Source organism: Sipha flava, unplaced genomic scaffold (genome assembly GCF_003268045.1).
Source record: "Sipha flava isolate LNK unplaced genomic scaffold, YSA_version1 240_pilon_pilon, whole genome shotgun sequence".
NCBI classification, from domain to species: Eukaryota; Metazoa; Arthropoda; class Insecta; order Hemiptera; family Aphididae; genus Sipha; species Sipha flava.
The window spans coordinates 1-13,118 of record NW_020272885.1 but is presented as its reverse complement, the minus strand read 5'-3'; the positions used below and the strand labels follow the sequence as shown (position 1 = coordinate 13,118).

At 25.9% G+C, this 13,118-nt stretch overlaps 1 protein-coding gene across 1 annotated transcript; it reads right to left on the bottom strand.

Annotated features, from left to right (window-relative positions):
- Positions 1 to 289: 289 nt before the first annotated feature.
- On the bottom strand, positions 290 to 11,674 carry LOC112684065 (integrator complex subunit 1). Its single transcript, XM_025555362.1, has 29 exons — positions 11,330 to 11,674; positions 9,424 to 9,599; positions 8,458 to 8,724; positions 8,051 to 8,380; positions 7,752 to 7,948; positions 7,423 to 7,585; positions 7,111 to 7,359; positions 6,928 to 7,047; positions 6,569 to 6,815; positions 5,916 to 6,501; positions 5,654 to 5,849; positions 5,461 to 5,595; positions 5,093 to 5,368; positions 4,811 to 5,026; positions 4,565 to 4,734; positions 4,275 to 4,501; positions 3,634 to 3,743; positions 3,320 to 3,575; positions 3,107 to 3,264; positions 2,889 to 3,040; positions 2,557 to 2,689; positions 2,202 to 2,383; positions 2,020 to 2,138; positions 1,775 to 1,931; positions 1,518 to 1,707; positions 1,288 to 1,427; positions 1,072 to 1,223; positions 711 to 992; positions 290 to 491 (listed from the first exon to the last, which is right to left on the bottom strand). The coding sequence occupies exons 1-29, from the start codon at positions 11,478 to 11,480 to the stop codon at positions 376 to 378; spliced, it is 5,853 nt and encodes a 1,950-aa protein (XP_025411147.1). The 5' UTR covers positions 11,481 to 11,674; the 3' UTR covers positions 290 to 375.
- Positions 11,675 to 13,118: the final 1,444 nt, after the last annotated feature.

The window sequence follows — 13,118 nt, the reverse complement described above, 5'->3', positions numbered from 1 at the left end:
CACAGGCAAAATAAAATAAGAATATTAATTTTAAACAACCAGCTTATGTATAATAAAATAACTATACATTAAAGACAAATATGTTTTATCATTAAAATATATTACAAGTATTAATGTTTTATTTGGTTTTTTACTTAAACTATTTCTTGTTTGAAATTAAAAGATAATTTTAACAACTTAAATGTTTCTAAAAAATCTATTATAATGAATGAAAGTGATTAAAGTGGTATACAACATATATGAAACATATTTTTATCTGAATATAAATTAAAATTTTCAATTTTTATCTGTTGAACATTTATATTATTTATTATAGTTCACTTGAATATATAAAACTTATTATATAATAATGTACATGAATTATATACATAAAATTCAACATCCAGACTGTAAATTCATAGTAGAAATAGTTTTTGTTATCATAGTTGTTGTATTAAGACTTCTGTAGATACCAACTTTATAAGTTTCAAGTAACAAAGACAATGCCATTTCTAAAAAAAAAAAAAATTAACTTTTATCTTAGTTGAGTGGATATGATAAAATTGTTTAATACAAAAGCCAAAAATAAAAAGAGCCAATTATTGATAAATAGGAGAAATAATAAATATAACAAGTAAATGTACACTAATTATATTCACTAATTACAAACTTAGTTCACTGACTTTAAATAGAAAAATAGAAGAAAAAATTATAATTATTTTATTAATCACCTCTTGACATTGATAATGAATCAATGTGGTTCCTTATTGTAGTAGACACTTCATCATCATCAGATAATAGTGCACTTAGAATGCCTGGAACCAGCACAAAGTTGGTAGACGAATTACTACTATTAAATTGTAAATAATGCAGCAACAATCCAAGGGATGGCAATCGTACATGAGAACTAGGATTCCTGATCAGTGATATAATTTTATTCAAATATGGCTCAAAACCTCGATTATTTCGATAAGAAGAACGTTCTATTTCTGACAACACATTAACTGTAGTATCTTAAATAAAATAAAAAAATAGTTAATTTTACATTTACATTTACATTCAAAATAAAAAGAGAACATGATTTATTTTTACCATTGTGATGACCATCTTTAAAACAAGTACAAAATTTATCATATGCCAATAATTCATTTTGCATGTTACCTTGCGCTAAAACTATTACTTGATCATTTTGACAAATTAGCAAATTCAAATTCCCAATAGTTTTGTACCTTTCAATAATATGACTAACAACAAAATGGAATAATATTAAAAATATAAATAAAGTTTACAATAGAATAAAATATTTACCCAAACCAAATATTATTTGATTTAATAAATGCCATAGCATCTCGAGAATTTGCAGCAATATAATTATGTACGCGGTTACCAAATTTTGTTAAAAGTGTATTGAATTCTTTTCTTGTAGGACTCACGTTATTTAAATTATTCTAGATATTAATACAAATATTATAAAATTAGAATTAAATTAAATTAAAAATAATTTAAAAATGTTTAAAATAAAATATAGGAATCCATACACTTATTATAGTCAGAAAAATTCCTAAAAGTTTGTGAAGAGCATCGGTGTAAAATGGCAAGAAAACTGTAGGTTCTAAACTTTCTATTAAATCAAGAATATTATTAAGTAATAATAGATGGCCAGATTTCATTGCTTTAAACTCTAGATAACAACATCGGCGCAAAGGTGCGGATAAAAGTTCAAACACTCTAAAATTAAAATAAATAATAAATCATTTTATGTAAATTTTTGTCTAATTTATAAGCACATCATTACCTTAAAAAAAGTAATGGATGAGTTGTACATAATCTTTTTGCTAATATTTCATAATCATAAATTTTCTTATTTAATTCTTTGTCTCTTTTAATCTTAGTGGATACAATAGATGACACAACAGTATGTGAAATTGCGTCCAAAGCACAACCTTCACTAACTGATAAATTGAAAATAATAAAATTGTATTGATAAATTCATGATAAACTAAACTTTATTATTAAAAAAATAATTTTATTTTTTGTTACCTTTTATAATATTTGGATCCAAGAAACCATCCATATCATAGTACTGTAATTTACTAATGATGTTTGGATCCTTAGTATACACAAGACTTAAAATCTGTTTGAACACAGCAATATTTGAGCTGAAAAGTAAAATAATATGTTAAATAAAATTACTAGTAAATAAAATATAATCAACAACTTACCTATTTATGTATTTTAAATAAATATTATGAAAAATGTGAACACAGTTATTTTTTTTCAGGCAGTTTTTCAATATCACTGATAATTTAGTTAGGATAAATGTAGATAATTCTGCCAAATTTATATTTGAATCTTCATGTATCATTTTGCATTCTTCAATCATGTATAACAATAATGCAGTAAGCTTAAAAAATATAAAAAATAATATAAAATTAATTGAAGTGAACATTACCCTAATAATAAACATAATAACTTTAAAATAGTTAATATAAATAAAATATTATAAATTTAATAATTATTTGAATTTCTAAAGTTATGAAATAAATTAAATTTATCACGGTTAATATTGAATTATACCTGATGATCATTTAATAACATTAACCCTTCATCACTTGATTTACTTTTAGAAGCGTTAATTTCTCTACCTTGCCATAATTTTGGGTTTGTAGCAATAGCTGATATTAAGTCTAAAACTGAGGAAGGCTCAAACCTAAAAATACAAAAACAAGTTATTTCTTAAATCACATTGAACTTAAATTATTTTATCATTAGCTAATTATAAATCAATAATATATAAATTGGACTTAAATTAAAGCATTAAAAATTTGAAGACTAAAAAAATATACATGTAAATATAAATGTATAGTTTTAATTAATCTAAGATTAAAATATTTGTTAAATAAACTAACTTTTCAACATTTTCGGGTTCTAATAAAATGTCTAGAACACATTCCAGTGAAGACCAATTCATATGGTGATTTAGTATAGTCAATAAGTATGGTCTACAATTTCTTACAGACTCCCATTTCTCACATATATTTTTTGAAAACAACATATTTACCTAAAAATTAACAATTTTGATAACTGATTTAAAATCATTATTTTTTCAATTTAAATTATATGTAACCTGCTGATCAATTGTAGAATCTGATATTTTTAATTCAATTTCCTTAGGTAGATCAACAAAAAGTGAACGTTTTTGACCTTTATTTAACACATCCATTTCCATTGGTTGTGATTTGTTTTCCTTGATATTAGTCTGAGGTAATATATTTTTTATTTCATCTAATTAAAATAAAAATTAAAACAACAAATACAAATTACTAAATATAAAACTTACTATACTTATTTATGTAACTTATAATAATCATATGCAAATTATTTTGGGTTTTTTTAACATCCATTTGATCAAGAATCAATTTAACAATAGCCATTAATATTTTATTATAACCACACTTCATCATTAAGACTTTCAGTAAATGACAAGTTACATTTTTATTTTCAATGATAGAAAACATAAATTCTTTTTTAGCCATATTTTTTAACATTGTCATCATAAATTTTTTAACTAATAATTTCGTGTCTTGTGATAAAGACTGCAAAAATAAAAGTTGAATTGTATACAAAGCAAAATAATTAAAAGTTTTTACATACTTGTAACAAAGACAAAAATTTTTCTCCCTTCATTGTTGATATATACAAATTTTTCATTATAAGATCAACATTGATATTCTTATGTCTATCAATTAATGATATTGGGTTTTCTAAAATATTACAACGAAAAGTTTTATATAAATTAATAAACATTAAAATTTGATTTATAATATAAATTTATAATTTAAAAGAAAAAATTATTTATTTTTATAGCCAATGCATAATACAAACTGTATGGAAAAAACAGTAAATATTGATAATAAAGATTTAGTAAAATATACAAGACTATATATTTTTTTAGTTAACTCAAGTTATGGAAAATAATACATTATTACTAGTTCTTTATATTTACACCACACCTTTGCTTTTTAATCAAACAACAATCTAAAAGAATTATTAAAATACAGTATTATATTTTTAAAACCAAACATAATTAAGATAAAACTAAAATTTAAATTTAGTTTCAATGCAGCAAAAAATTTTAAAAGTACTATTTAATAATCAGAATGTTTAGTGATCCAAAAGAAAACGCATTGAGCAATCGTTGGCTGACAAAATTTCTTTTTATTATGAATAGAGTATAAAATGTAGGTATCACTAGCTCATACTACTACTACAACAACACATATTTAATAATATACCTTCAAGTGATAATTTCCTTTTATAGGACACTGGAGTTCCATCTTCTACTTCCATTGCCATTGATCCGTCATTTAATGTTAAAACTGATGAAAAGATTTGTCCTCCCAGAGCTCCACGTCTTTGCTGTACTTGAACAAGTTGTACCATATATGCTTTATCCATTACAGCAGCTTTAATAGCTTCAGGGTCAACACATACAGCTTTGTCCAATATTTCCAATAATTTGCTAAGTTTAAAATAATTATAAATTTTTGATAACCAATTTTCTTTCATTCTACAAAATATTTACCTCATAGATGCAACTGGTATACCAAAAGATTGAATAAACAAAATTAATTGAGGAGGTTCAAGATCAGTCAATGCTTCTTCAACTAGTCTTGGAACCCTAGACCTAATCATACGTAGTTTAAGCCAATCGGGTATAAGAAGAGCTTCTTCAGAAGTATCAACTAAATAAGCCTATGACAAAAACGATAATACTATACATAGTTATATATAAACAATTCAATTATATATATATAGTATATCAGTTTACTTTAGGCATTTGTTTTCGGTCTGTTGGAAACCAAGCTTCTAATAAATGATCAAATTTCATTGGGTCGTGAATACATTGAGGCCCATAAGTCAACAATATGATCATAGCGTGTACAACGAGAATATGTATAGTACATTCCTGCCCCCCAGGCCATGTTACAAGAATCTGATCTTGATTCTCAGACCAAGGATGATTTTGACGACAAGGCTCCCTAGCCTAAAATGAATAATGCCTTATTAATTTAAAATTTAAAAAAATAATAAAATAAAAATATATATTTACCCTGCATAAAAATGTATAAAATATACAAACTAAAGAGTTAAGTGCAATATTAAAAACTGTAACTATATCTGTTGATACAGGTAACACTGCAGCCATAACTGTACTCCGTTCAACAATTAGTTGTGCCATATCAAGAACCATATCAGTAAGCTGTTCATTTGTTAAACTATCTACTTTATTTACATCAGAAGTTCGTTCAGCCAAAAATGTCAAATACGCTGTTATCAAATGTGGATCATTTTCTACTTGGCAAGCTTGTCTCAATGCAATAACAATCTATAACAAATTAAATTGTTGATCAATAAAAAATTCAAAAATTTACATGTAATTGAACAATATAATTTCTATCAACTTCAAAAAAAACTTACTTGAGATTTAAAAGCTGGAAAATTTGGAAGTTGTGGTAAACTTGTTAATAACCATGAAACATCCGTTTTTGATTCAATTACTTTATCAATATCAATCATTTTATCATCAGTTGCATTTAAAAGCAATTTTAGACCCTTATAAATAATAATTAATCTTAAAAATTATTTTACAATAAATAAATGTTTCACTTACTAAAATAGCATGTTGTCTACTAGTCGGAGAACTTAAACGTCTCAAAAAGTATTCTAAAACTTCACAACTAATAGTTGGATCAGTTTCAGGATGCATTAACAACTTTCTTAGATGATTAAGTAATTGATTAAATTTACCTTGTTGTTGACAACTTGGACTTAATAAAAACTCACATAAACACTGAACCGGTAAATGACTAAAAATAAAATATTAAACATTTTTAAAGAATTTTAAAATATAATTTGAACTTATAAATATTTACTTTAATGATCCTTCAGATGAATTAACCAAATCAGCCAACCAAGGCATTGACTGTGAAGTACCTTGGCGTTGAATAATGTCCAAAAGAAAATCTGGGTCTCTTGATCGACATAACAAATGACCAACGCGTAGGTTTGTATTCATAACTCTCAACTGTTCTAAAATAGATGAAGGTGGCCGCCTAGGTGGACCAATAGGATCCATATCCATAAGCTGACTTAATAGTAAACTTGTCTGTTCAGTAATTGTAACCTTTGTAGAAGCTGCAGCCAAATAAGATTCAAATTCAAGTATTTTTTGTTTTTCAACTGATTGTAGTTGAAGATCTTCCAGAAATGTAGGAAAAGAAAAATTATTGGTTATACACATTTCAATGAAAATTCTTAACATCGGATATTTTCTGCAAGCAAGAGTTCCAAAAACAGAAGGTATATGAGCACAATATATTAACATTATCAACCACGTTTTCCAGTATAAATTTGATATTGCTAATTGCGGAGGTGTATAGCCTAATGGCAATTCTATTTTATCAGGATGATGATAAGCACAAGAATCCAATAATACATCAAACAAAAGGGATTTGTCAGCTAAATATAAGATAAATAAATACAATATTATTATATTTTAATCAAAAATGTACGGTTATCCAATTACCTTTTATAGAATTAAAATTTTGATACACTTGTAATGAAGCAGCACGCTTCACTAATTGATCTACTAGCTCTAAGGCATCTGGAGAACTTAAGGGATGTTCTTTTGATAATCCTATCATAAGTATTGTGATTACTGTACCCTGTAATAAAGGTGCTTCGGTAGCAATTCTAAATATTGTACTTCTATCTTGTTCAGGAGGCCAACTTTCTAATTTATAATATTGTTCAGATGATTCCATTAATAATATCTAAAATATTTATAAAATATTAATAATATACAAAAAATGTATATTATAAATATATGATTATCCTTTAAGAAAACTATACATAAAAAAAAATAGTAAATAATTAAACACATACTTTATGTAATGCATGAACAAAATCTGTAGGATTAGGTCGATAAGTTCTTAAAACACTATCTTGGAGCCATGCAACTCCATCTTTTTGAATTTGAGATATAACATGTTGCATTTTTTCAAACTATAAAATTATTATAATTTTGGTCAACAAATTTAAATTGAATAAGATATGAAATCTTCATACCTGTTGAACATCTTTTCGTTCTGAGCGCATATAAGGGTATACAGTTAGAAACATACATAATGTTAAAAGATCTACAATTCCAGCAAAAACTCTATCCTTAACTTCAGGTGTTTGGTTTAATGGTTCTTTAGCACCCATAAGTCCTTGACAAAAAGTCAAAAAGTTAAAATCTGAACGTACTTGACGCGAAATTTCCCGTAGCAGTCCACGTAACGGTCTCAAATAATCATCTCGTAATATTAATAATTCCTAGACACAATAATAAATTATTAACTTAAAAAAATAATTTAAAATAATATTGATAATTTAAACCTGAAAAATATCTGCTAAAAGTAGTGCACTATGATCTGGTTCAACTTTAAAAATAACTTGAAAAATAGCCATATTACTAGTATTACGTGATGTAGACATTTCATTATAAACTACATTTTTTAATATGACTGGCAAATTATTTGAATTTGCAATAATTAATTCTCTGAAAATTATAAAATACTAAGTGTTACTAATATTCAAAATCTATAAAGTTTAATAATGATTTTGACTGAAATTTTACCAAAAGAGTTATTGAAAATTTTTTTAATTGTATTTAGAATACAATTAATCATGGTATATTTTTAAATAAAATTATTAATTTCACATACTTGATGCATGATACATAAAAATTTCCCATTGATTTGGTTTTTAACCTCATTTTGACAATTGTAGAAATAACATCTAAGTCTCTTTGAGTACGAGAAGTACAGTTAACACAAACAGCTAAAAGTAATTCTTGTGCTGGCCGTACAAGTTTAGCATTTTGCAACCAAACTTCTAATTTCCCCGCAACCATAACACGAATCTTAAATTTTTAATTTGAAATAATAAATAATAATATATAATACAATAATAAATAAATCAATATTTTTGATAAATTAAACAATTTAGATATTATAAGACTAACTTCTAAAATTCCAGCAGAAGCAGCTAATAACTTTAATAAATTTCTAGATATTCCTTCAGTTGACTGTTTTCGGATCAAATATTCTTTTGCAACATCTAAAATTAAATTTTCGACTACCGCTTGGTTAGCTTCATATCTTGACACAATAGATACCTCATTTGATTCAGGGCATGATAATGCAGTTTCTACCGTATTCATTGTATCCAAAAAATCTAAAGGTATAAAGGGGGAAGACCGCGTGTTTAAGCTAATTTTAATATTATCAATAAAATAACGACATTCTTCATTGTCTACCCATAAACGTTCTCCCATAGAGTCTTCTATAAAAACCTTAACATAAAAAAAAAATTATTATAAATAATTATCATTTATATAAAATATAAGTTAATGGTTTAATAAATATATACTTTAACAAATGCTTCTGGCCACGTATTTAATCTATCATGTGAAGCTAATATTAAATTAACTGCAATAACTGCAGCGACTATATTATATTGACGATGTTTAGTTAAAGCGGTTGAATGACAAGTCAGAATAGAACACAAAGCATTTACAACTTCTTCATTCTGGAATAATGTAGGATATTGGCGAACAGCAATTGATAAACTCCAAAACAAATCCGGTTTTATTCGTTGCGTATGCATGATTTTAAAAGCACCAAAAAGTAATCCAACCTAATTATAAAAAGCTAATTTTAAAATTCTTCTAAGTAGGTATAATAAATTTCTCTGCAGGAAATGTATTTTAAATGAATATATAATAAAATTGGTTCAATTACCATGATATTACAATAAATTAAAACACCAAAAAATTATGTATACCAAGTTTATATAAATTATATACTTCTGTAAAAATTATTATTTAATAATTTTGAGATTATAATGTTTAATCATTGTTTTTAGAAACAATTATTTTTAGTTTATTTTTTTAAATTTAAATTTATTTTATAAATAGTTAAATTTTTAAATTTTAACAGTTAAGTAAAATGAAAAATGGTCAGTTTCGATCTATACATTTTTACTGGATACGTATATTATCGTAAATAAGTATATTTAATCAATAATAATCAATAGTAAACTATCTAATAAATAACCCAATTAATAAATCAAATTACAATTTATATAAGGATCATAATTCTGCCTAAAACTAAATTGCAGAAGACCTAGACATTTATCAAATGTTATCATTAAATATAAAAACATCACATATCAGCAGAGTCTACAAAAAATTTCTAATAAAATAAATTTTTATTTTACTTTATTAATCTTTGAACATATTTTAATATACTTATCATTGTGAAAATAAAATTAATGAAATATATAATACAAACAAGGTGTATTTACTATAAGAAAATAAAATCTTAAGGTACTTACAGCTTTTAGATTTTCTTGATTCTGAATGGAATAATTTAATGAGTCTAACAAATCAATGGCATCTACTTCAATACACATCTGTTCCCAAGCAAATGAACTATGACTGGAACCTGCATGATTTTTTGGTTTTTTACTAGTTATAGGAACTGTTATAGGAGATCCAGTTCGTTTTCGGTCTATTTTAAAAATTAAAAATGTATAAGTGATGCATAATAATAACTGTTTTGAATTTAAATAACAGAAATACTATTTATAGAATTCTTGAGCACAGAACATCAGTAATGAATCAATTTACATTGAAGATATACAAATTTATCATTGGTTTTCCATACATTGAAAAACGTCAAATATTTGCCTTACATTTTAAAAATTATTTTACAACTGATGAAGACAAAACAAACCAAAATGAAGAAAAAAACCCCAAAAAAATAAGCAATGAATATCAACCAGTAACCAATTCCATAAATCCCTGTAACTCAAAGGAATTACAACAGACAGTAAATAGATTAGCTAATAATAAAAAGCTCAGGAGACAATCTAATAATAAACAAAATACTTAAAAATCTCACATCAAAATAAACAAAATACAACTCATTGATACAACTAGGTTTTTTTCCTGATGAAAAGAAATATGGGTGTCAGTGTAGCGTGCGATCTACCATTTATATGTGCTCTACCTGTGATCTACCCATTACTATCCAATTCTTTATCATTATAAAAAGAGAGGCGTACTTATCTATATGCTTCAGTCACATTTAGATCTGTATTGTTAGAAGGTGTGACGGAAAAATGAACCGGATTTGTTCATTGATTTCTTAGATGAAATGCGTGCTACATTCATAAATAGCAACTAAAACGAAACTTTTATTTTAAATATTTATTTAACGACACTTATATTATATGGATGTGATTTTAAAATTGTGATTTTTGAAATATGTGTGAGCCCACCTCCTTGTGGTGTATTTTGGGTAATGCTAAGCGGCTCACAAATCACGTTCATCAAAAACAGGCTGGTAGATCGCACTCTACACCAGAAACAAGCTGGTAGATCGCACGCTACACTGGTACCGAAATTTGCAATTTTAATTCCTAAACACAAACCTTGAAAACCAAGTAGTTCACCCAAAAGTTACAAACCTACAAGTCTACTTCTAACCTTTTCAAAAACTCCAAGACATAATTTTACTGTACAAAATTAAACCATTCCTAAAAATTATACTACATCAAATTGGATTACAATTGGATCTAATTAGATTAATTCCACTCAATAGCCCACCAACTACAATGAATCATGAATCTCCAAGATCACGGTAAGTAGTTACAAAAATAAAAATTTATTATGACAGCCTTTCTTGATATATTTCAAGCCTACAATAAAGTACGGCAACCAAGACTTATCTCAAAGATAAGATCTTAGTGTGTTGAAACAATTATAATATAAATAAAAATAATGAAAATAATTTGGATTTATATACAGCCACTAACTTAAATTAATATAAACATATATTACTAACCAAAAAAATAAGAATGAAAAAATACATTTGATTATAAACTAACTTTTTCATCATGGATTATTAGAGAGTATACTCATGATTTAATAGCAATTAATTTAAAGGTTTGAAATAGAAAAAACAAACCATCAATTGGCTCAATAGAAAATCAATTGTGCAAAAAGCAATACATGGTTTGATAGAAAAATATTTTGATGTTTACAGAATTTTAACAACTATAATTTAAAAATTATATGAAATTTCTTTCAACCAAAAATAAACAATAAAATTACAAAAATAAATAACTTCGTATTCCAAATACTCCACTTTGATAGTTATGTTTTAATTCTCAAAATAAAAAACTTAGATAATAAAATTAGTTGCTCCCAAATAATTAACAACTAGAAAAAACATACCAGATAAAGTTGATTCCATCAATTTTCTATGTAATAATATATTACCACTCCGTTTCTCTTGTGGATTTGGTTCGACGCGATTATTTTTAGAACCTAATGCCACCAAATCACCAGGAAGGTAAGCATTTTTCGATTTGCCTCCACGACTCATCTTAGAAGTGTACCGTTAATGCTATTTCAATAATAAATCCAAGTCTCAATTTTTTTGTTGTTCAAAATACAGAATACATTTTGCTCATGTTGGAGGATAAAACTTTTTAATTAAAATTAATGGCAACTTTTTCAAATTAGCTGACAACCAGTGTCATACAGACGCAGAATTCGGAAATTGATAGCTATAAAATAAACCAATGTTTATAAACCTAACTGATAAAAGTTCGTTAACTGTATGGTTACTCTATGGTTACTATGATTACCCTCTCTCTACGTTAGCTCATAGAGTCATGGGTTAGCTCCACTGTCTAGATCTTCTAAGACCGTGATTAGTTCTAACGTATGGTTATAGAATAATAGGTCATGTAACTCTCGATGAAATAACACGCTTTTATTACCATAGACATTGATTTTTTTCATTAATAAATAAATTATTATTATTATTAAATACATATATAGATAATAGAAGAATAATAATAGAAAGGCCATCGAATCTTATCATACGAGAATAAGAGTTGGGGGAGGTTAACTACCAACAGCCCGAATTTAGAGTTACCTCTTTTTGAAATTATATTGGTTATCATAATATTATTATCAAATTGTTATGGAGCCGGAAACATATAAGCATTTGATTATAAATGTATGGAAATGGACATTTTGCCTTATCATTCAGTCTTTTATTTCTATTTATTTTAAGGTTATATAGGTTCCACAGATATTACAATCTGACAATATTATTTTCTGAGATTCTAACTAAACCTTAAAAAGTATCCCAGTCTAGAGTGAGAACCACAATATTTAACATAGAGTAATAGTTACTCTATGATATTTAATGATTTCTCTCTCTGACAAAAAAGACCGTGACCCCATACGTTGTTGTCATTGATATGCCCCATCCATACATCTATTATCAATGCATATAAGCATAGTAGAGCTTACGAGCGTCTAGAGCATAGCTAATAGAATAATAATCTTTTATTATCTATGGTTATACAGGTAGAGACATGATATCGAAAGAAAAGTATCAATACTTTCACTTGGTAACGAATGGAATGAAAATAACGAAACGTAACGACCGATATGAGTATCGAAAAAAAAATATTGATCCTTTTACTTAGTCCTATCATCGTAAAAAATATAATTAAAATATTGATAACAATAAAATATGAAAACGACCTATATGAATAAGTATCAAATGAAAAATTATTTTTATATTTTAAAGTTTTCTTTCTCCAAGTTAAGAAGTTAGTATATCTTAAAATATGCCATTTTATTAATATTTAATTAAAACTAGTTATGGTTCATGAACCACAGATAAAAATGCTGTATGTAAACAAATTTTTTATTGTTTCCGCCAGGTACCTATATCATTATTTGTAATTTAAATTTCATCTAATCGGTATATAAATCAGTAAATCTAAACATATTGTATATTTTGTGCAATACTTTTTACTATTTCCATGGCTAAAAATGAACTCAGTATACATAATTTATGATAAAAAGGTTTATTATAAACCTATTGACACTATTGTATTGTGGACTGTAGTTTCTGGTTCATGGAAATAACAAATACAGTCGTATAAAGTATAGACTTTAGTATGATGACCGAATTTTATAAACAAATTCTCTACCATGC